Source organism: Dendrobates tinctorius, unplaced genomic scaffold, assembly GCF_039654945.1.
Source record: "Dendrobates tinctorius isolate UK_male_01 unplaced genomic scaffold, ASM3965494v1 ptg000125l, whole genome shotgun sequence".
Lineage (NCBI taxonomy): Eukaryota > Metazoa > Chordata > Amphibia > Anura > Dendrobatidae > Dendrobates > Dendrobates tinctorius.
Genome location: NW_027361793.1, coordinates 20,398,172 through 20,423,741, shown reverse-complemented (window position 1 = coordinate 20,423,741; position 25,570 = coordinate 20,398,172). Strand labels below are relative to the sequence as shown.

General features: G+C 41.0%; 1 protein-coding gene across 5 annotated transcripts in view; it reads right to left on the bottom strand.

Annotated features, from left to right (window-relative positions):
* The window catches only part of MDH1B (malate dehydrogenase 1B), a 301,491-nt gene that overhangs the window by 106,253 nt on the left and 169,668 nt on the right, over window positions 1-25,570 (bottom strand). For 4 of the 5 annotated variants that reach the window (XM_073541913.1, XM_073541914.1, XM_073541910.1 and 1 more), the window contains exon 6: window positions 814-955. The exons of the other annotated variant lie outside the window; for it this stretch is intronic. In XM_073541913.1, the coding sequence (XP_073398014.1) occupies window positions 814-955 (142 nt within the window). The remainder of the gene's footprint in view (window positions 1-813; window positions 956-25,570) is intronic. 5 annotated transcript variants of the gene reach the window in all.

The following is a 25,570-nucleotide window of genomic DNA, read 5'->3' as shown; positions in this document are numbered from 1 at the left end:
GGGCTAACACCAAGCTATGAGCTCACATTTGAGTTCCTGCACACTATCAGTGTTTCTGTCTGCAGGCCAGAGAGAAACAACCACAGGGCCCGGATGTGACTCACGGGCCACCATTTGCCCACGTCTGGCTTAGGCCATGTTCAAACAATGAGGAGTATGTTGGGAAACAAAAATTCGGTGCCAAAATCAGGAAAAAATTACACTAGTGATGTGAATGAATGTTATATTTTAGATCTCATTCTCATGCTCAATAAAAAAACTGTGCAGAATCATGAATGCCTTCAGGTTGGAAAATCCACAATTTTTGCCACAGATTTTATACAACACCTACAGTGACATTACCTAAGACAAATCCAAATAATATGGACATAGTCTGTCTATAAGGCCGGGGTCAGACTTGCGAGAAACTCGGACGAGTCTTGCATGTCAAAACCCGGCACAGAAATACATACAGTCGAACGCTCCGATTCGAGTGCAGGCGGCAGTGCCAGGTATTGACATGCGAGACTCGTCCGAATTTCTCGCAAGTCTGACCCCGGCCTAAAAGATAGCCTCCAAGACCAATGTTTTGGGGGCAGTGTCTGGAACACTTGACTGGAGCATTGTCAATATATAGTATTCATCTCCCCAAACTCAGCATACGAGATCTGTATTGTGTGAACTCTTAGCATCCATAAGTTTAGGAGGTTCTTTCATGATAGAGGCACTTTTAATTCAGGTCTGACCTATTGATTTTAGATGATTGCACCACATTTTTAATACTCAATTGGTAATCATCAAAAGCTAAATGATATATTTAAATTTCATACATACCGGTCATGTATCATGTGGATCAATGGTCTAGAGAAATTTGATGGACCCCAAATAGAATTGTCATATTTGTACATTTTGGCCAGATGAAAATCAAGTAGGTTGATGCCACTAATGTTGCCCCAAACTACCACATCTTTGATAACTGTAGGGAATGTGAGAAAAAGTATTTGTGAGTTCAATAAAAAACAAACCTCTAATATAAATCTTCAAACAATAATCTAGAAGAATATTAACTGAAAATTCAGCACATGTATTGGCCACTTAGTAGTACATTAGTATCCAGAGGTCAGAACAGGCTTTCTCATAGAGTAGAGCAGAGCCAACAGTGACCCGAGGGTGAGGCAAAAGTTATGTGCAAGTGGTGTTAATAATACGGAAAGTGACTCAGAAAAAGAAAGCGCAATAGGGTCTTATCCAATGACAAAGGGTTGTCAGGAAAAGGGGAGAATACACTCACCTTGCTCAGTTGCTGAATGGCAACACATGCCATACCAATGGCAACAGGCATGTAACAGCTGCCGCACAGATACCGGTTGAGAAGGCAACCACAGATACAGAGGAGAAGAATGGAGGTATCACCCTGTGATGTGAACATGTTCACTGCACCCATAGATAAATTCATTGAAGGGGTGAAGTTTGTAAAATGCATTCACTTATGGGGAGGAGATTTCTGGGACTTTAGGGACTCTTGCTAATGTGACATGGCACCTGGAACCCATTCCAGATAATTCTGCACTCCAGTATAGTGGTTGTTCTCTTCTGAGCTTTGAAGTGTGTCCAATCAGTAGTATCTGACCACATATGGACTATTGGAGTACTTTGGACTACTTTGGACTACATAATTTGTTGTGCAATGTTTGCTATTTTTTTTCCTATTAGCCCTAAAAAATTGGAGCTGAAGAAACATTTTATATGAAAAAGTGTGAATTTTAATTTTCAAAACTGAATGTTATAAAATTTTCAAAATGTGGACAATTGTTTGTTTTTTTTATTGTTTTGGCCCTTTAGGGAATCTCCAAATATAAAATGGTATCCACAATCTATTCCCACAAAAATTGCACTACAAATGAAAAATAGAGCTCCTTCTCTTATGAGCCTTGACACATGCCCAACAACTACTTTTCAACCAAATGTCTATCACCTCCCAGAAAACTTCATGAAGTAAAAGGAGATCACAATATAAAACTTTTTCAAATGTATTTAATTAGGGAAAATTAAAGCATTCCAGTCTAATTTAGTGAAAGTTCTATCCCTTAATAAAATCAAGAATGAAGTCAGGTTCTATACAGCCTCAGTATTTTGACAGCTATGTGAGACTTCCTGCAGAGAGATTTTGTTGTATTAAGTAGAATGGAACAGAAGAAAGGTCTGTGTTGATTTCTTACTCCATACTGAATGTATGCAAGAAGAGATTCAAGATGGATTCCTGTGTATTGTGAAGCATCAGGGAAAAATAGTAAGCCAGAAGCTGCAACCACTGAGGTAAATCCCATCATTCTCCTCAGTGTGTTTTGACTATCTGTGTATGTGTGTGTATGTAGTAAGAGATCAACCCTTTACAAACAAGTAAACCCTACTGTAGAACATCAATCCTTTACTAGTAGCTTTTCTTGCAGATTAACGCTTTAAAAGCAGTATCCTCCTTAGCTAGGTGGCGTAATGCACAGTGACACTTGTCTGATAAATGCCAATATTCTGCATTAGGTAACGTTCAAGCTCTTGATTTCAGGTCAGTAAAAATGGCATTACATCAATATGCGATCCAAAACTAGTCAATGTGTCCATCACTATCATAACAAACCCGTCTTCCCACCAATTCGCAAAGGCTGGAGAACAGAAACAGCACACTAAAAAATACTATAAAAATATCATTTTCTTAATCTAAATAATTAAAACACATATGAAATGAACAAACTGATTGACCTCCATTGTGGGACACACAAAAAGAGCTAAATACTCCTTTAAACACACAGATTTGATATAAGTGGAGATAGTGACATAATGAATTCTGTTAGACTATGGACACTCAGTATATAATTAACATAATTAATGCTGCCCTACACTAAAGCAATACACCATGGATTTCATTTGCCGCTTGCAGCAAGAGTGTCAACTAATTAAATACTCAAAAAGAGCGATCATAAAACTGTCAAAAATTCATCTCCAGAAAGACTTACATGTGTGGAGTATATGCCGCGTGTCCCTCATCCTGACACGCATTTCGTCCTCTTCCTCAGGGGGCGTGTCAGGGATGAGGGAAGGTGGGTCTTTTAAACAACAATGCACCAATCAGATGCTTGGCCTCACAGTACGTGTCAAGCAGGGATGACCTTCCATATAGCGGCGCGCCACGTCATTGAACCGCTACCTTGAAGGAGACTCATCTCCGGTCAGTGAGACGCCAACACACCGGTAACCTTGGTGCAGGTCACGTGTGTGTCAGCTGTCTCCGTATCGCCGGAGATCTCTGAGTCTGGGAGCTAGTAAAATAGACAGGCGCGCTCCATGGGGATCAGCCTGCTGAAGCTAATCCATTCTTGTGCAAAAAGGCATATAAGTGAATATATGCTATTATTATAAATACAGCAACAATATATATAATCATAAAAAAATACCTAATGTTATTACACAAAAATTAGTGTTAGTTTCAGTATATAAGCACTATATGTGTAAACATACATAAAAGTGATGATGTGCTACCAACAAACATATAATTACCATAATATAACATACGTGATAATAATGTACGTGATAATAATGTGAAAATTATATTACAAATACACAAGAACATTAATAATATAAAAGACACTAAAAAAATTCAATAATGTTGATGGAAGTTTTTCATCACTATATGTGAGACTAAACCGAAGAGTTATCTTGATGTCCCGGAAATGAAAACCAATCCATAATAGAACTTCAGACTAAATTAAAAATAAAAACAAATATTAAATTAAAAGACAACCCATACTTCACCCAAAAATTCCCTAAAATAAAAAAGCAAAAAATGCACAAAAATCCCCATCATAAAAATGCACCAAATCCAAAACTCTCATTAAGCCCATTGGGAACTAAGGTCCCCAACCTGTAAATCCATTTGCACTCTAGTTTTGCAAGATTTTTCCCAAGATCTCCTCTCCTTGGTCCCAACTGCTATACATCTACACCCTTAGCCAAAAATAAACTAGAGTCGCTGTTATGATGGTAAAAGAAATGCCTGGGTACTGTCTTGAGAAGGGATGGGTCAGTCATCCGTACATCCCTCCTCAATGTCTCTAACATGCTCTCTAATGCGTATGCGCAATTCACGGGTCATGAGACCAATATATATCTTACCACATGGACATTGCGCACTATAGATGACCCCTTTCTTAGAACATGTGATGAACTGCCCGATAGTAAACTTATGGGTCCCGGCAGCATTTGAGAATTCCTTGATTGTAATCATGTTATCACACCCTTTACAGTGCCCGCATGGATAAAATCCTTTCATCTCCAGCCATGTATTGTTGGTAATAGAAGAATACTATATCCTCTATCATTGAATCTCCCTCTCAGGATTCTAGACTGTTGTTCAAAGGAATAGTCATCTGAGCATATACGCCTTATCCTTAAAAACTGACCCGTGGGTATTCCCCTGATTGTGGATATGGGATGAGACGATGTAGCGTGCAACAGGTTGTTTGTTGCTGTTGGTTTTCTATATACTTCCATCATCAAGCCACCATCTGTTGAAGTTTTAATTTGTATATCCAAAAAGTCAAGTTCCCTACCAGCTTTGTAGGTTAACCTGATATTAAGATCATTTTGATTTAATCTGGCCATCAAGCAATCCAAATCTTGACAGGAGCCCTCCCATAAAACCACACATCATCGATGTATCTCATCCAATGATGTGTGTTCTCAATACGTGGGACCGGGTTGCTGGAAAATATCTCTCTCCCATGCACCCAAAAACAAATTCGCATAGGAGGGTGCACAGGAAGCCCCCATGGCAGTACCCTGCTTTTGTAAAAAGATTTTTTTTATTAGAAATAAAGCAATTATGGGTCAAGATGAATTCTAATAAAACAAGAAGATCTACCAAATGTGTATCCAAGTAGCTAGTCTTAAGATAGCAAGATACGGATGCCAGGCCATCTTTGTATTTAATCGACGTATACAAGGATTCCATGTCTGCCATGACCATCATCATGTTTTCAGTCAAATACATATTATCCAATCTTTGCAAGGCAGATGTGGTATCCCTGATACATGACGGCAAACTTGCAACAAAAGGTCTAAGATAATGATCCAAGGTATCACAAATTATTTCACATAACCCATCGTTCCCAGCCACAATAGGTCTTCCTGGGGGATTGAGAGGGATCTTTATGGATTTTAGGGATTAAATAAAAAGTGGGAAGTTTCGGATTAAGTTTTTGTATTGTTTCCAATACAAATTTGGGGATTGTGCCTGCAATTACTGCTTCTTCAAGAATTGAATGGGATGAAACTGAATGGGAGGAGACACAGATTAGATATTAGAAAAAACTTTTTGACAGTTAGAGTGATCAATGAGTGGAACAGGCTGCCACGAGAAGTGGTGAGTTCTCCTTCAATGGAAGTCTTCAAACAGAGGCTGGACAGACATCTGACTGGGATGATTTAGCGAATCCTGCTTTGAGCAGGGGGTTGGACCAGATGGCCAAGGAGGTCCCTTCCAACTCTACGATTCTATGAGTCTATGAATTGAAATTAATTCCTCCTGATAGGTTGGCAAAGGGTTGGATGGCAATCTACGATCGCAATTATGATTGTTTAAAAGTTTTTGTGCCTGATGTTCGTAAAGTTCATTTGGCCAAATCACTAGATTGCCCCCTTTATCTGCGGCCTTAAAGACCACATCATTCCAACCCTGCATTTCCTGTAATGCCTTCTGCTGATCAAAAGTAAGATTGAATTTTTTATGCTTCGTCAAAGCTAATCTATTATATAAAGCTCAAGTGTGTGTATGTATGTATGTGTGTATGTATGTATGTCCGGGATAGGCATCCGCACCGTCGCAGCTACAGCCACAAAATTTGGCACAGTCGCACGTCTGGACCCCGAGAGCGTCCTAAGCTATGTTGTGAGGTGAAATTTTAACCCTGCGCGTTCCAATTCACCAAACAATTTTGCCCCTATCTACATACTGGGGAAAAAGTGTGTGCGTATCAAGCCCCGCCCCTCATTATGATGTCATAATGCCTCTATCTACATAATGTGGAAACAGTGTTTGTGTATCAAGCCCCGCCCCTCATTATGATGTCACAATGGTTGCCATGGTGACGCTGATGTCATCATAGAGGATATGTATGATGGGTATATAGGCATGGGACTATGAAGGATGTGTGATGGGTATATGGGCACTCGACTATGGGATGGCGAATATGTATGATGGGTATATGGGCATGGGACTATGGGATGGAGAATATGTATGATGGGTATATGAGCATGGGACTATGGGATCGTGGATATGTAAGATGGGTATATGGGCACGGGACTATGGGATGGAGCATGTGTGATGGGTATATGGGCACTTGCCTATGGGATCGTGGATATGTATGATGGGTATATGTGCATGGGACTATGGGATGGAGGATGTGTGATGGGTATATGGGCACTCGACTATGGGATGGCGAATATGTATGATGGGTATATGGGCATGAGACTATGGGATGGAGGATGTGTGATGGGTATATGAGCATGGGACTATGGGATCGTGGATATGTAAGATGGGTATATGGGCACGGGACTATGGGATGGAGCATGTGTGATGGGTATATGGGCAAGGGACTACGGAATGGAGGATATGTATGATGGGTATATGGGCATGGGACTATGAGATGAAGGATGTGTGATGGGTATATGGGCATGGGACTATGGGATGGCAAATATATATGATGGGTATATGGGCACGGGACTATGGGATGGAGGATGTATGATAGGTATATGGGCACAGGACTATGGGATGGAGAATGTTTGATGGGTATATGGGCACTGGACTATGGGATGAAGGATATGTATGACGGGTATATGGACACGGGACTATGGGATGGAGGATGTGTGATGGGCATATGGGCACGGGACTATGGGATGGAGGATATGTATGATGGGTATATGGGCATTGGACTATGGGATGGAGCATGTGTGATGGGTATATGGGCACGGGACTATGGGATGGAGGATATGTATGATGGTTATATGGACATGGGACTATGGGATGGAGGATGTATGATGGGTATATGGGCATGGGACTATGGGATGGAGAATATGTATGATGGGTATATGGGCACGGGCCTATGGGATGGAGGATAATTATAATTTGTTGTAACTAACCACAGTTAGTTACTATGCCCGGGCAGCACCGGGCTCTTCAGCTTGTCTAATATATAAAGCTCAAGTGTGTGTATGTATGTATGTGTGTATGTATGTATGTCCGGGATAGGCATCCGCACCGTCGCAGCTACAGCCATAAAATTTGGCACAGTCACACGTCTGGATCCCGAGAGCGTCCTAAGCTATGTTGTGAGGCAAAATTTTAACCCCGCGTGTTCCAATTCACCAAACAATTTTGCCCCTATCTACATAATGGGGAAAAAGTGTGTGCGTGTCAAGCCCCACCCCTCATTATGATGTCATAATGCCCCTATCTACATAATGGGGAAACAGTGTCATAATGGTTGCCATGGCAATGCTGATTCATCATAGGTTGCAAGCCCCGCCGCTCATGATGATGTCATAATGGCTGACTATGGGATGGAGGATGTGTGATGGGTATATGGGCACGGAACTATGGGATGGAGGATGTGTGATGGGTATATGGGCACTGGACTATGGGATGGAGGATATGTATGACGGGTATATGGGCACGGGACTATGGGATGGAGGATATGTATGATGGGTATATGGGCATGGGACTATGAGATGAAGGATGTGTGATGGGTATATGGGCACTAGACTATGGGATGGCGAATATATATGATGGGTATATGGGCATGGGACTATGGGATAGAGAATATGTATGATGGGTATATGGGCATGGGACTATGGGATGAAGAATATGTATGATGGGCATGGGACTATGGGATGGAGGATATGTATGATGGATATATGGGCACGGGCCTATGGGATTGTGGATATGTATGATGGGTATATGGGCACGGGACTATGGGATGGAGGATAATTATAATTTGTTATAACTAACCACAGTTAGTTACTATGCCCAGGCAGCGCTGGGCTCTTCAGCTAGTTTTTCAATATCACTTGAGACAATTTTAGTAAAAAAAAAAATCCACTGCAGGGCAAATGCTCAAAGCAGGGAACTTCTTAGTTTTACAAAAAAAATTTTTTGGAAAATTGCTTACCTCAGCAGAATTAGCATTTTCCTCAGCCAGAGACTCCAAAACTTGAAGGGCCTCTTGCTCCTCTCTAGTGTCAAATATATATATTATATATATACACTCACTGGCCACTTTATTAGGTACACCATGCTAGTAACGGGTTGGACCCCCTTTTGCCTTCAGAACTGCCTCAATTCTTCGTGGCAGAGATTCAACAAGGTGCTGAAAGCATTCCTCAGAGATTTTGGACCATATTGACATGATGGCATCACACAGTTGGCGCAGATTTGTCGGCTGCACATCCCTGATGCGAATCTCCCGTTCCACCTCATCCCAAAGATGCTCTATTGGATTGAGATCTGGTGACTGAGGAGGCCATTTGAGTACAGTAAACTCATTGTCATGTTCAAGAAACCAATCTGAGATGATTCGAGCTTTATGACATGGCGCATTATCCTGCTGAAAGTAGCCATCAGATGTTGGGTACATTGTGGTCATAAAGGGATGGACATGGTCAGCAACAATACTCAGGTAGGCTGTGGCGTTGCAACGATGCTCAATTGGTACCAAGGGGCCCAAAGAGTGCCCAGAAAAAATTCCCCACACCATGACACCACCACCACCAGCCTGAACCGTTGATACAAGGCAGGATGGATCCATGCTTTCATGTTGTTTACGCCAAATTCTGACCCTACCATCCGAATGTCGCAGCAGAAATCGAGACTCATCAGACCAGGCAACGTTTTTCCAATCTTCTACTGTCCAATTTCGATGAGCTTGTGCAAATTGTAGCCTCAGTTTCCTGTTCTTAGCTGAGAGGAGTGGTACCCAGTGTGGTCTTCTGCTGCTGTAGCCCATCTGCCTCAAAGTTCGACGCACTGTGCGTTCAGAGATGCTCTTCTGCCTACCTTGGTTGTAACGGGTGGCAATTTGAGTCACTGTTGCCTTTCTATCAGCTCGAACCAGTCTGCCCATTCTCCTCTGACCTCTGGCATCAACATGGCATTTCCGGCCACAGAACTGCCGCTCACTGGATTTTTTTTCTTTTTCGGACCATTCTCTGTAAACCCTAGAGATGGTTGTGCGTGAAAATCCCAGTAGATCAGCAGTTTCTGAAATACTCAGACCAGCCCTTCTGGCACCAACAATCATGCCACGTTCAAAGGCACTCAAATCACCTTTCTTCCCCATACTGATGCTCGGTTTGAACTGCAGGAGATTGTCTTGACCATGTCTACATGCCTAAATGCACTGAGTTGCCGCCATGTGATTGGCTGATTAGAAATTAAGTCTTAACACACAGTTGGACAGGTGTACCTAATAAAGTGGCCAGTGAGTGTATATTGTTGCTTTATTTAGAATAATAGCACATATTCATTTTTATGACTTTTTGCACAAGAATGGATTAGCACACCTGTCTATTTTACTAGCTCCGAAATCTCACTCAGAAATCTCCGGCGATACGGAGACAGCTGACATACACGTGACCTGCACCACAGTTACCGATGTGTTTGCGTCTCACTGACCGGAGATGATGAGTCTCCTTCAAGGTAGCGGTTCAATGACATGGCACGCCGCTATATGGAAGGTCATCCCTGCTTGACACGTACTGTGAGGCCAAGCATCTGATTGGTGCATTGTTGTTTAAAAGACCCGCCTTCCCTCATCCCTGACACGCCCCCTGAGGAAGAGGACGAAATGCGTGTCGGGATGAGGGACATGCGGCATATACTCCACACATGTAAGTCTTTCTGGAGATTAATTTTTGACAGTTATATGATCGCTCTTTTTGGATATTTAATTAGTTGACACTCTTGCTGCAAGCGGTAAATGAAAGCCATGGTGTATTGCTGGGCCACATGCTATTGTTTTAGTGTAGGACAGCATTAATTATGTTAATTATATACTGAGTGTCCATAGTCTAACAGAATTCATTATGTTACTATCTCCACTTATATCAAATCTGTGTGTTTAAAGGAGTATTTAGATCTTTTTGTGTGTCCCACAATGGAGGTCAATCAGTTTGTTCATTTCATAGGTGTTTTAATTATTTAGATTAATAAAATGATATTTTTATAGTATTTTTTTAGTGTGCTGTTTCTGTTCTCCAGCCTTTGCCAGTGAAAATGGCATCTGACTTGCGATTCGCTGCTCATAACATGTCTGTGATTCACTTTTGGAGAATTTATGTGAAAAAAACCAGCATTTGAATTACGGTAATTCTCTGTTGATATTCTATGGACCAACAAGTCAAAATGGCAAAACAGACCAAACCCTGCTCTGAGCCCAAGGATCCACTTTACTATTCAGATGCTCTATAGAATCAGCCTCCATCCATCTCACAGTTGGTATATCTCCAGGAACAGAATATCAATAACTTTTGATATACTACTGGCAGGGGTGGGATTCGTCCAGTTCTCCCCGGTTCGATGAAACCGCTTGTTAAAAAAGCAGCCGGTTCCCCGAAGTGGGGAGATTCAGAGCCGCGATCCAGTACTCAGGGCCAACGTCAGCACCCGGTGCACCCGGGCAGGTGCCGGGGCCCTGGCGAGACGGGGGGGGCCACTTGGCACCTGAGCAAGGTTTTTTTTTTTTTAAGTCCGGGGTCGGCCCTCCGCAAGACATCATACTCACCTCCTCCAGCAGTGCCTGTAGCTCCAATGGTCTCCAGCGCCGGTGTTTTTTCCCTGTGTGAGCGCGCGGTCACGTGGTACCGCTCATTAAGGTCATGAATATGGATGCCACTTTCATAGGCGTGGTGCCCATATTCATGACCTTAATGAGCAGTACCACATGACTGCGCGCTCTCACTGGAAAAAGATACCAGCGCCTGGCTGGACATACATGCAGGGACGGCGCCAGGACTCTGGTGAGCGGCGGGGGGAGAATAAGCCAGGGGTGGGGGGAATGAACTGGGGGGAGAATGAGCTGGGGGTGGGGGGAGAATGAGCTGGGGGTGGGGGGAGAATGAGCCGGTGGTGGGGGGAATGAACCGGGGGAGAATGAGCCTGGGGTGGGAGTAGAATGAGCCAGGGGTGGTGGGGAGAATGAGGAGGATGGGGGGGAATGAGCTGGGGGGGAATGAGCCAGGATGGGGGGAATGAACAAGGGGGAGAATGAGCCAGGGGTGGAATGAGCCGGGGGGAGAATGAGCCGGGGGTGGGAGGGAGAATGAGCCGGGGGAGAATGAGTGACGGCGGGGCCCGGGGGGGAGAATGAGTGGGGGGAATGGCCCCCAACAGCCAGGGTCAATGTAAGCACCCTGCACACCCGGACAAGTGCCAGAAGCCTGAACAAGTGGGGGGGGTCCACTGGCCGTCAGGGACACCGGCATGCTATGGGCGTCTGGTGTCTGTGCCAATGTCGGAGCCCACGAAAGGGCTTGCTCAGGGACCCAGCACTTGCGATACTTGCCTCTCCCCGCTCTACCTCTGCAGCATCTTCCACATCTCCTGACTGCGACGTTCAGGTCAGAGGGTGCAATAACATCAAGTCTGTACACCCTCTGCCTGAACACTCACAGTGCAGACAGCCGGAAGATGGCGGCACTGAGGAGTCCAGACCAGAGCAGCCGAAAGCAAGGAGAGATGAGTGTTTCATTTACTTTTTTTTAATGTTTGGAGCAATATATGGGGACCATCATACACGGAGCATCATATATGGAGACCATCATACACAGAGCATCATATATGGGGCCATCATACACCGACCACCAAATATGGGGACCATCATACACAGAGCATCATATATGGGGACCATCATACACTGGAGCATAATTTATGGGGCCTATTACACACTGGAGCATCATATATGTGGCCCACTATACACTGGAGCATCATATATGGGGTCCATCATACACTGGAACATCATATATGGGGCCCATCATACACTGGAGCATCATATATGTGGCCCATTATACATTGAATGGAGAAATATATGGGATTCATTATACTATATGGAGTAATTTACCTTTCTCATTATACTCTATGGGGCCCATCCTATACTGTATGGCATATTTTATGGGGCCTATTTTATATGGGGTTCATTATTCTTTATGAAGCATTGTATAGGGCCCATTATACAGTTTGGAGCAATATATGGGGCTCATTACACTGTACGGAGCATTATATGGGGTCCATTATTCAGTATGGAGTAATATATGGGGCTCATTATTCTGTATGGAGCACTATGTGGTGCCCATAATACTGTATGGAACAATATATGGGGCTCATCATTCTGTATGGAGCAATATATGGGGCTCATTATTCTGTATGGAGCTATATATGGGGCTCATGATACTGTATGGAGTAATATATGATGACAATTATTCTGTATGGAGCACTATGCGGTGCCCATAAGACTGTATGGAGCATTATATGGGGCTCATCATTCTGTATGGAGCAATATATGGGGCTCATTATACTGTATGGAGCAATATATGGGGCTCATTAATCTGCATGAAGCAATATATAGGGCTCATTATACTGTATGAGCAATATATGGGGCTCATTATTCTGTATGGAGCACTATGTGGTACCATAATACTGTGTGGAGCATTATATGGATTTTTACTTTTAATTACCATTAGGACGCAGACAGACTGTCATATGAATCAGAATGTAGTGCACAGCCTGGCCAGCCGGTCAGTCAAGTGAGACAGCTGCATAGAAATATATGCAGCTGTCACACTTGGGTCAGGAGAGCCGCTGGCCAGAATGTGCACTGTTCTGATCTCATTCCAATTTATTTTTTTTCAACTGTTTGACTGCGCCCCTAATTGTATATGTTTGAGGAAAAGGTGTGTGTAAATGGGTGTGGCTTAAAAAAATGGTGTGGTTTTCCTACACACAAACACAGAACCTGTTGTTAAAAATTTGAATCCCATTCAAACATTACTTCCCAAAATGAAGTCCTCGTCAGGAACAACCATCATTAGTAACCCATTACTTCTGCCAACCATTTTCATTTTTACATGCCATTTTTTCCTCTCCTTTTTCCAAGAGCCATACGGTTTTTATTTTTCCGTTGACTGTATAAGGGCTTCTTTTTTTGCAGGATGAATTGTAGTTTTGAATGACATCATCCATTTTACCATACTATAAACTGAAAAACGGGGAAAAATTCCAATTGGGATTAAATAATGGGAAAAAATGTAATTCTGCCATTGTTTTATGGATTTTGTTTTCGCGCAGTTCCTTGTATGGCAAAAAATACCTGGAAATATGATTATCCAGGTGACTATTATTAAAGTGCTTCTCACTAAATTAGAGTATCGTCAAAAAGTTAATTTATTTCTTCAATACAAAAAGTGAAACTCATATATTATATAGAGTCATTACAAACAGGGTGATGTATTTCAAGCGATTATTTCTGTTAATGTTGATGATTATGGCTTACAGCCAATGAATACCAAAAAAAGTCAAACCACCACTGATTGTGAAAACGTCACACCAGACCTCAGGCAGCTTAGATTGTGGCCTCTCCACTCTTCCTTCAGACTCTGGGACCTTGATTTCCAAATGAAATGCAAAATTTACTTTCGTCTGAAAACACCTTGGGTCACTTAGCAACAGTCTTTTTCTCCTTGGCCCAGGAAACACGCTTCTGGTCCTGTCTATTGGTCATGAGTGACTTGACACAAGGAATGCGACACTTGTAGCCAATGTCCTGGATATGTCTGTGTGTGGTGGGTCTTGAAGCAATGAGACCAGCAGTTCACTCCTTGTTAATCTCCCCCAAATTTTTTGAATGGCCTTCTCTTAACAATCCTTTCAAGGCTCCCGGTTGCTTGTGCACCTTTTTATACCATACTTTTTCCTTCCACTTAACTTTCCAATAATATGCTTGGATACAGCACTCTGTGAACAGCCAGCTTCTTCTTCATGGCCATCCTCCCAGTGGATGGCCATGGAACAAGGAGGTGGAATAAGATTCTGCAGGTGAACAACTGGCTACATCGATGGTGCCGTCAGCAACGATTTGGATTTCTGGATCACGGAGTGAACTACTTATACGATGGACTACTTGCTAGAGATGGGGTGCACCTTACGAAGACTGGTAAGCATGTATTTGGAAGTCGCCTTGCTACACTTGTAAGGAGAGCTTTAAACTAGAACAACATGGGAAGGGAAGCAAAAGACCAGAAAAAGCCATACACCTGACAAATGCTATTGAGAACTCTGCTATTAGAAGTGGAAAGGAAGAACAAAGACGAAAGAATCTAATTAATAAAAATATTGGAGAAAGAGAAACCAATCACAAACTAAAATGTTTCTATACTAATGCACAAAGCATGGGCAACAAACAAGGAGAATTGGAACTACTAACACAGGAAAAGAAATATGATGTCATTGGAATCACTGAAACTTGGTGGGACAATACACATGATTGGAATACAAGACTAGAAGGATACAACTTATTTGCAAGAAACAGACTTGATAAACGAGGAGGGGGTGTCGCATTGTATGTTAGAAACGCGTATATCTGCACAGAGATTGAAGCTTCAGAGACTGGGAGTTCTGTGGAAACTGTTTGGGTAAGAATACAAGGACAGAACAATGGAAAGGACACCATTGTAGGCATTTACTACAGGCCGCCTGTGCAAGCTGAAGCTATGGATGAAATCTTTATGCATCAAATGGCCAAGTTCTCCAAAAAATATGACATAGTTGTCATGGGAGATTTCAACTATCCAGACATTTGTTGGGAATCTCTCTCAGGCAAAACTAACAGGTCAAGGAAATTCTTATCCTCTCTTGCTGACAACTTTATCTTCCAAAAGGTAAGGGAGAAAACAAGGGGAACTGCTACCTTGGATCTAATCCTTATAAACAGGGAGGAAATGGTTGAGGAGGTAAAAGTGGCTGGGACCCTAGGAGGTAGCGACCATGCTATTTTAGAATTTTGGATAACTAGAGGCGGAAGACCTGTGAAGACTCAGACGTCAAGGTTAGATTTCAGAAAGGCAGATTTTAAGGGATTCAGAAAGAGAATTGGAGGGATCCAATGGCTGGATATCCTTAAAGACAAAAATGTCCAGGAAGGATGGGAAATCTTGAAAAATGAAATTCTCAAAGCACAGTTGTTAACAATTCCGAAAAGAGGGAAGAATAGGAAGCAGTTAAGGAAACCAGGATGGATGAACACAGAACTTAAGCACATGCTAAAAAGGAAGAAAAAAATGTTTATAAAATGGAAAGAGGGAGGCATATCTAAAGAAGAATATAATGCTGTCTGCAGAACCTGCAGGGCACAAATCAGATTAGCTAAAGCTGAAAATGAATTGAGGCTTGCAAGAGATGTCAAAAGCAATAATAAAGGATTTTGGGGATATGTCAAAAGTAAAAGAAAAGTCAAAGATGCTATAGGATTTTTACAGGATGAAAATGATGAAATGGTAAGACAGGATGTTGAGAAGGCTGAACTTTTAAATTCCTATTTTGCATCTGTTTTCTCTCAGAAAGGAAATGTAACATCAACTGTTATTCACTGTCCTATTAAGGGAATAGAAGAATCCAGGATATCTATAAACAGAAAGATAGTGAGGAAACACTTAGCTAGCCTAAATGAATTCAAGTCTCCAGGTCCAGATGAATTACACCCCAGAGTACTGAAGGAGATAGCAGAAGAAATTTTTGAACCCCTCTCTATAATCTTTGAAAATTCTTGGAGAACAGGAGAAGTGCCAGAAGACTGGAGAAGAGCAAATGTTGTTCCTATCTTCAAAAAGGGGAAGAAGGTGGACCCAGGTAACTATAGGCCGGTGAGTCTGACTTCTATACCAGGAAAGATCTTTGAACAAATTATTAAACAACATGTATGTCAATACCTGGATAAGAATGAAGTGATTAAACAGAGTCAGCATGGGTTTGTAACTAATAAGTCATGTCAGACTAACTTAATTTCCTTCTATGACGGTATCACTGATTGGGTGGATCAAGGAAATGCTGTAGATATAGTATATCTTGACTTCAGCAAAGCATTTGACAAAGTCTCTCATACAATCCTTATTGAAAAAATGATTAAGTATGGAATGGACAAGGCAACTGTTAGGTGGATTCATAACTGGCTTAGTGATCGGACCCAAAGAGTGGTCGTAAATGGCTGCACATCCAGTTGGAAGAATGTCTCAAGTGGGGTACCACAGGGCTCTGTCCTGGGCCCTGTATTGTTCAACATCTTTATCAACGATTTAGATGAAGGAATTGAGGGTAAACTGATTAAATTTGCTGATGACACAAAGCTAGGAGGGATAGCTAATACTAGAGAAGAGAGAGAGAGGATTCAAAAAGATTTAAATAAACTGGAGAAGTGGGCAGCAACTAACAGAATGGTTTTTAACAGGGAGAAATGCAAAGTACTACATCTGGGCAATAAAAATGGAAAAAGCATATATAGAATGGGAGGAATAGGGCTAAGTGACAGCACATGTGAAAAAGACTTGGGTATACTAATAGATCACAGACTGAATATGAGTCAACAGTGTGATGCAGCAGCAAAAAAGGCAAATGCAATTCTAGGATGTATTAACAGAAGCATACAGTCTAGATCACGTGAAGTCATTATTTCCCTCTACTCCTCTTTGGTCAGACCTCATCTGGAATATTGTGTCCAGTTTTGGGCACCACATTTTAAAAAAGACATCAACAAACTGGAGCAAGTTCAGAAAAGAGCGACCAGAATGGTGACCGGTCTGCAAACCCTGTCTTATGAGGAAAGGTTGCAGGATTTGGGAATGTTTAGTTTGCAAAAGAGAAGACTGAGAGGAGACTTAATAGCTGTCTACAAATATCTAAAGGGCTGTCACATTGTAGAAGGATCAACTTTATTCTCATTTGCACAAGGAAAGACTAGAAGCAATGGGATGAAACTGAATGGGAGGAGACACAGATTAGATATTAGAAAAAACTTTTTGACAGTTAGAGTGATCAATGAGTGGAACAGGCTGCCACGAGAAGTGGTGAGTTCTCCTTCAATGGAAGTCTTCAAACAGAGGCTGGACAGACATCTGACTGGGATGATTTAGCGAATCCTGCTTTGAGCAGGGGGTTGGACCAGATGGCCCAGGAGGTCCCTTCCAACTCTACGATTCTATGATTCTATGATTCTATGATTTTAGCAACGACCTTTTATGGCCTACACTCCTTGTGGAGTGTGTCAGTGACTGCCTTCTCGACATCTGTCAAGTCAGCAGTCATGATTGTGGAGCCTACTGAAACAGACTAGGGGACCTTTTTAAACACTTAGGAAGCCTTTGCAGGTGTTTTTTGTTAATTATTCTAATTTACTGAGATAATGACTTTTGGGTTTTCATTGGCTGTAAGTCATAATCATCAACATTAACAGAAATAAACACTTGAAATAGATCACTCTGTTTGTAGTGACTACAGTCATGTTAACGTTTGGGCACCCCTATTAATGTTAACCTTTTTTCTTTATAACAATTTTGGTTTTTGCAACAGCTATTTCAGTTTCATATATCTAATAACTGATGGACTCAGTTATATTTCAAGATTCAAATGAGGTTTATTGTACTAACAGAAAATGTGCAATCTGCATTTAAACAAAATTTGACCGGTGCAAAAGTATGGGCACCTCAACATAAAAGTGACATTAATATTTCGTAGATCCTCCTTTTGCAAAAATAACAGCCTCTAGTCGCTTCCTGTAGCTATTAATGAGTTCCTGGATCCTGGATGAAGGTATTTATGACCATTACTGTTTACAAAACAATTCCAGTTCAGTTAAGTTTGATGGTCGCCGAGCATGGACAGCCCGCTTTAAATCATCCCACAGATGTTCAATGATATTCAGGTCTGGGGACTGGGATGGCCATTCCAGAACATTGTAATTGTTCCTCTGCATGAATGCCTGAGTAGATTTGGAGCGGTGTTTTGGATCATTGTCTTGCTGAAATATCCATCCCCTGCGTAACTTCAACTTCGTCACTGATTCTTGCACATTATTGTCAAGAATCTGCTGATACTGAGTTGAATCCATGCGACCCTCAACTTTAACAAGATTCCCAGTGCCGGCATTGGCCACACAGCCCCAAAGCATGATGGAACCTCGACCAAATTTTACTGTGGGTAGCAAGTGTTTTTCTTGGAATGCTGTGTTTTTTAGCCTCCATGCATAACGTCTTTTTGTATGACCAAACAACTCAATCTTTGTTTCATCAGTCCACAGGCCCTTCTTCCAAAATGTAACTGGCTTGTCCAAATGTGCTTTTGCACACCTCAGGCGACTCTGTTTGTGGCGTGCTTGCAGAAACGGCTTCTTTCGCATCACTCTCCCATACAGCTTCTCCTTGTGCAAAGTGCGCTGTATTGTTGACCGATGCACAGTGACACCATCTGCAGCAAGATGATGCTGCAGGTCTTTGGAGGTGGTCTGTAGATTGTCCTTGACTGTTCTCACCATTCTTCTTCTCTGCCTTTCTGATATTTTTCTTGGCCTGCCACTTCTGGGCTTAACAAGAACTGTACCTGTGTTCTTCCATTTCCTTACTATGTTCCTCACAGTGGAAACTGACAGGTTAAATCTCTGAGACAACTTTTTGTATCCTTCCCCTGAAAAGCTATGTTGAATAATCTTTGTTTTCACGTCATTTGAGAGTTGTTTTGAGGAGCCCCTGATGCCACTCTTCATAGGAGAATCAAATAGGAGAACTACTTGCAAGTGGCCACCTTAAATACCTTTTCTCATGATTGGACACACCTGGCTATGAAGTTCAAAGCTCAATGAGGTTACAAAACCAATTTAGTGCTTCAGGATGTCAGTAAAAAGTAGTTAGGAGTGTTCAAATCAAGAAAATGATAAGGGTGCCCATACTTTTGCACCGGTCAAATTTTGTTTAAATGCAGATTGCACATTTTCTGTTAGTACAATAAACCTCATTTGAATCCAGAAATATAACTGAGTCCATCAGTTATTACATATATGAAACTGAAATAGCTGTTGCAAAAACCAAAATTGTTATAAAGAAAAAAGGTTAACATTAATAGGGGTGCCGAAACTTTAACATATGACTGTATATATGAGTTTCACTTTTTGTATTGAAGAACTAAAATAAATTAACTTTTTGATGATATTCTAATTTTGCGAGAAGCACTGGTATATATACAGTGGGGCAAAAAAGTATTTAGTCAGTCAGCAATAGTGCAAGTTCCACCACTTAAAAAGATGAGAGGCGTCTGTAATTTACATCATAGGTAGACCTCAACTATGGGAGACAAACTGAGAAAAAAAAATCCAGAAAATCACATTGTCTGTTTTTTTTTCATTTTATTTGCATATTATGGTGGAAAATAAGTATTTGGTCAGAAACAAAATTTCATCTCAATACTTTGTGATATATCCTTTGTTGGCAATGACAGAGGTCAAACGTTTTCTGTAAGTCTTCACAAGGTTGCCACACACTGTTGTTGGTATGTTGGCCCATTCCTCCATGCAGATCTCCTCTAGAGCAGTGATGTTTTTGGCTTTTCGCTTGGCAACATGGACTTTCAACTCCCTCCAAAGGTTTTCTATAGGGTTGAGATCTGGAGACTGGCTAGGCCACTCCAGGACCTTGAAATGCTTCTTACGAAGCCACTCCTTCGTTGCCCTGGCGGTGTGCTTTGGATCATTGTCATGTTGAAAGACCCAGCCACGTTTCATCATCAATGCCCTTGCTGATGGAAGGAGGTTTGCACTCAAAATCTCACGATACATGGCCCCATTCATTCTTTCATGTACCCGGATCAGTCGTCCTGGCCCCTTTGCAGAGAAACAGCCCCAAAGCATGATGTTTCCACCACCATGCTTTACAGTAGGTATGGTGTTTGATGGATGCAACTCAGTATTCTTTTTCCTCCAAACACGACAAGTTGTGTTTCTACCAAACAGTTCCAGTTTGGTTTCATCAGACCATAGGACATTCTCCCAAAACTCCTCTGGATCATCCAAATGCTCTCTAGCAAACTTCAGAAGGGCCCGGACCTGTACAGGCTTAAGCAGTGGGACACGTCTGGCACTGCAGGATCTGAGTCCATGGTGGCGTAGTGTGTTACTTATGGTAGGCCTTGTTACATTGGTCCCAGCTCTCTGCAGTTCATTCACTAGGTCCCCCCGCGTGGTTCTGGGATTTTTGCTCACCGTTCTTGTGATCATTCTGACCCCACGGGGTGGGATTTTGCGTGGAGCACCAGATCGAGGGAGATTATCAGTGGTCTTGTATGTCTTCCATTTTCTAATTATTGCTCCCACAGTTGATTTCTTCACTCCAAGCTGGTTGGCTATTGCAGATTCAGTCTTCCCAGCCTGGTGCAGGGCTACAATTTTGTTTCTGGTGTCCCTTTGACAGCTCTTTGGTCTTCACCATAGTGGAGTTTGGAGTCAGACTGTTTGAGGGTGTGCACAGGTGTCTTTTTATACTGATAACAAGTTTAAACAGGTGCCATTACTACAGGTAATGAGTGGAGGAAAGAGGAGACTCTTAAAGAAGAAGTTACAGGTCTGTGAGAGCCAGAAATCTTGATTGCTTGTTTCTGACCAAATACTTATTTTCCACCATAATATGCAAATAAAATGAAAAAAAAACAGACAATGTGATTTTCTGGATTTTTTTTTCTCAGTTTGTCTCCCATAGTTGAGGTCTACCTATGATGTAAATTACAGACGCCTCTCATCTTTTTAAGTGGTGGAACTTGCACTATTGCTGACTGACTAAATACTTTTTTGCCCCACTGTATATATATATATATATATATATATATATATATATATATATATATACACACAGTCATATGTAAAAGTTTGGGCACCCCTATTAATGTTAACCTTTTTTCTTTATAACAATTTTGGTTTTTGCAACAGCTATTTCAGTTTCATATACAGTATCTAATAACTGATGGACTCAGTTATATTTCTGGATTCAAATGAGGTTTATTGTACTAACAGAAAATGTGCAATCTGCATTTAAACAAAATTGCACCGGTGCAAAAGTATGGGCACCCTTATCATTTTCTTGATTTGAACACTCCTAACTACTTTTTACTGACTTCCTGAAGCACTAAATTGGTTTTGTAACCTCATTGAGCTTTGATCTTCATAGCCAGGTGTATCAAATCATGAGAAAAGGTATTTAAAGTGGCCACTTGCAAGTAGTTCTCCTATTTGATTCTCCTATGAAGAGTGGCATCGTGGGCTCCTCAAAACAACTCTCAAATGATCTGAAAACAAAGATTATTCAACATAGCTTTTCAGGGGAAGGATACAAAAAGTTGTCTCAGAGATTTAACCTGTCAGTTTCCACTGTGAGGAACATAGTAAGGAAATGGAAGAACACAGGTACAGTTCTTGTTAAGCCCAGAAGTGGCAGGCCAAGAAAAATATCAGAAAGGCAGAGAAGAAGAATGGTGAGAACAGTCAAGGACAATCCACAGACCACCTCCAAAGACCTGCAGCATCATCTTGCTGCAGATGGTGTCACTGTGCATCGGTCAACAATACAGCGCACTTTGCACAAGGAGAAGCTGTATCGGAGAGTGATGCGAAAGAAGCCATTTCTGCAAGCACGCCACAAACAGAGTTGCCTGAGGTATGCAAAAGCACATTTGGACAAGCCAGTTACATTTTGGAAGCAGGGCCTGTGGACTGATGAAACAAAGATTGAGTTGTTTGGTCATACAAAAAGGCGTTATGCATGCGCTGTATTGTTGACCGATGCACAGTGACACCATCTGCAGCAAGATGATGCTGAAGGTCTTTGGAGGTGGTCTGTGGATTGTCCTTGACTGTTCTCACCATTCTTCTTCTCTGCCTTTCTGATATTTTTCTTGGCCTGCCACTTCTGGGCTTAACAAGAACTGTACCTGTGTTCTTCCATTTCCTTACTATGTTCCTCACAGTGGAAACTGACAGGTTAAATCTCTGAGACAACTTTTTGTATCCTTCCCCTGAAAAGCTATGTTGAATAATCTTTGTTTTCAGATCATTTGAGAGTTGTTTTGAGGAGCCCATGATGCCACTCTTCATAGGAGAATCAAATAGGAGAACTACTTGCAAGTGGCCACTTTAAATACCTTTTCTCATGATTTGATACACCTGGCTATGAAGTTCAAAGCTGAATGAGGTTACAAAACCAATTTAGTGCTTCAGGAAGTCAGTAAAAAGTAGTTAGGAGTGTTCAAATCAAGAAAATGATAAGGGTGCCCATACTTTTGCACCGGTGAAATTTTGTTTAAATGCAGATTGCACATTTTCTGTTAGTACAATAAACCTCATTTGAATCCAGAAATATAACTGAGTACATCAGTTATTAGATATATGAAACTGAAATACCTGTTGCAAAAACCAAAATTGTTATAAAGAAAAAAGGTTAACATTAATGGGGTGCCCAAACTTTTACATATGACTATATATATATATATATATACAGTCATATGTAAAAGTTTGGGCACCCCTATTAATGTTAACCTTTTTTCTTTATAACAATTTTGGTTTTTGCAACAGCTATTTCAGTTTCATATATCTAATAACTGATGGACTCAGTTATATTTCTGGATTCAAATGAGGTTTATTGTACTAACAGAAAATGTGCAATCTGCATTTAAACAAAATTTCACCGGTGCAAAAGTATGGGCACCCTTATCATTTTCTTGATTTGAACACTCCTAACTACTTTTTACTGACTTCCTGAAGCACTAAATTGGTTTTGTAACCTCATTGAGCTTTGAACTTCATAGCCAGGTATATCAAATCATGAGAAAAGGTATTTAAAGTGGCCACTTGCAAGTAGTTCTCCTATTTGATTCTCCTATAAAGAGTGGCATCATGGGTTCCTCAAATCAACTCTCAAATGATCTGAAAACAAAGATTATTCAACATAGCTTTTCAGGGGAAGGATACAAAAAGTTGTCTCAGAGATTTAACCTGTCAGTTTCCACTGTGAGGAACATAGTTAGGAAATGGAAGAACACAGGTACAGTTCTTGTTAAGCCCAGAAGTGGCAGGCCAAGAAAAATATCAGAAAGGCAGAGAAGAAGAATGGTGAGAACAGTCAAGGACAATCCACAGACCACCTCCAAAGACCTGCAGCATCATCTTGCTGCAGATGGTGTCACTGTGCATCGGTCAACAATACAGCGCATGCATAACGCCTTTTTGTATGACCAAACAACTCAATCTTTGTTTCATCAGTCCACAGGACCTTCTTCCAAAATGTAACTGGCTTGTCCAAATGTGCTTTTGCACACCTCAGGCGACTCTGTTTGTGGCGTGCTTGCAGAAACGGCTTCTTTCGCATCACTCTCCCATACAGCTTCTCCTTGTGCAAAGTGCGCTGTATTGTTGACCGATGCACAGTGACACCATCTGCAGCAAGATGATGCTGCAGGTCTTTGGAGGTGGTCTGTGGATTGTCCTTGACTGTTCTCACCATTCTTCTTCTCTGCCTTTCTGATATTTTTCTTGGCCTGCCACTTCTGGGCTTAACAAGAACTGTACCTGTGTTCTTCCATTTCCTTATTATGTTCCTCACAGTGGAAACTGACAGGTTAAATCTCTGAGACAACTTTTTGTATCCTTCCCCTGAAAAGCTATGTTGAATAATCTTTGTTTTCAGATCATTTGAGAGTTGTTTTGAGGAGCCCATGATGCCACTCTTCATAGGAGAATCAAATAGGAGAACTACTTGCAAGTGGCCACTTTAAATACCTTTTCTCATGATTTGATACACCTGGCTATGAAGTTCAAAGCTTAATGAGGATACAAAACCAATTTAGTGCTTCAGGAAGTCAGTAAAAAGTAGTTAGGAGTGTTCAAATCAAGAAAATGATAAGGGTGCCCATACTTTTGCACCGGTCAAATTTTGTTTAAATGCAGATTGCACATTTTCTGTTAGTACAATAAACCTCATTTGAATCCAGAAATATAACTGAGTCCATCAGTTATTAGATATATGAAACTGAAATAGCTGTTGCAAAAAACAAAATTGTTATAAAGAAAAAAGGTTAACATTAATAGGGGTACCCAAACTTTTACATATGACTGTATATATATGTATATATTTTTTTTTTATTTAAATGTTAAAAAAATTGAGAACTTTGCAACAAAAATCTGGTTTGTGAAAAAAAAATGGATTTGTGCCGCTATTTTCTGAGACCCCTAACATTTTTATTTGTCTATCAAGAGATCTGTATGAGGATTTGTTTTTTGAGACCTGAGGGAAAGATTTATTGACACCATACAATGTTTCAATAATTTTTTTATTGCATTTTTTAGTGAGGTCTGGTGACTAAAAAACCCCACAACTCTGAATTTTATATTTTATTCTATTCATGACATTAACTCAATGGGTTGATTACTTTTAGGCTGTGTTCACACACAGCGTTTTTTTTCGCGTTTTCCCCGTGGATTTACCCAAAAAATCCGCTGAAAAAACGCCTAAAAGAAGCTTCCCATTCATTTTAATACATTTTGCAGTTTCTGTGCATATTGATGCGTTTTTTACCACGAAAAAAACGCTTCGCGGTAAAAAACGCAGCATGCTCATTAATTTCGCGGTAAATTTCGCATTTCTGGCTATTTTCTATGTGTCTGGGGATGTGTCTCCGGAAAAAATCGCGGCAAAAACGTGCAAAAATCGCGGCAAAAATGCTGAAAAATCGCGTGGAAAAAAATACACGTTTTCTGGGAAGGAGTCCGATTTTCATGAAGAAGTTTTCTGCATACGTGTGCACAGAGCCTTATAGTTTGCTACAGCGATTTTTACAGATGCAGCAATATTAAATTTTACAATACCAATTTTTTTTTTTATTTCTTGACTTTCAATGGTGTATAAAGGGTGATTTCAATTGTTACAGGAGTGTTCAAAATAATAGCAGTGTGTTAACATGAGTTAATCATAACATCTTTATACTTGTTTTTATTTCCATGCATTGGGAACATTGCACAATGTTTTCCAATTCAAAACATGAAGAGAAATGTACCATATATACAGTAACTTTTAACTACTTTACAAACAATAACAAGAAAAATGAACATTGGGCTGTTCTAAAAAAAAATAACTGTGTATGCATTTGTATTTACAAACTTACAATATGTACTATTTTTTGAGGATTTAACATTCCTGTGAATCACTAACCTAATATTTAGTTGTATATCCACAGTTTTTTAGAACTGCTTCACATCTATGTTGCATAGAGTCAACCAACTTCTGGCACCTGTCACCTTGTTATTCCAGCCCAGGATGCTTTGACTACATTCCTCAATTTTTTGGCATTTGTTGGCTTTGCCTCAGAAACAGAATTTTGATGTCACCCCACAAGTGTTCTACTGAATAAGGGTACGTTTCCACGGTCAGGACACGGTACAGCCGCAGAGTCCAATCCGCAGCATCCAGATGTTACAGC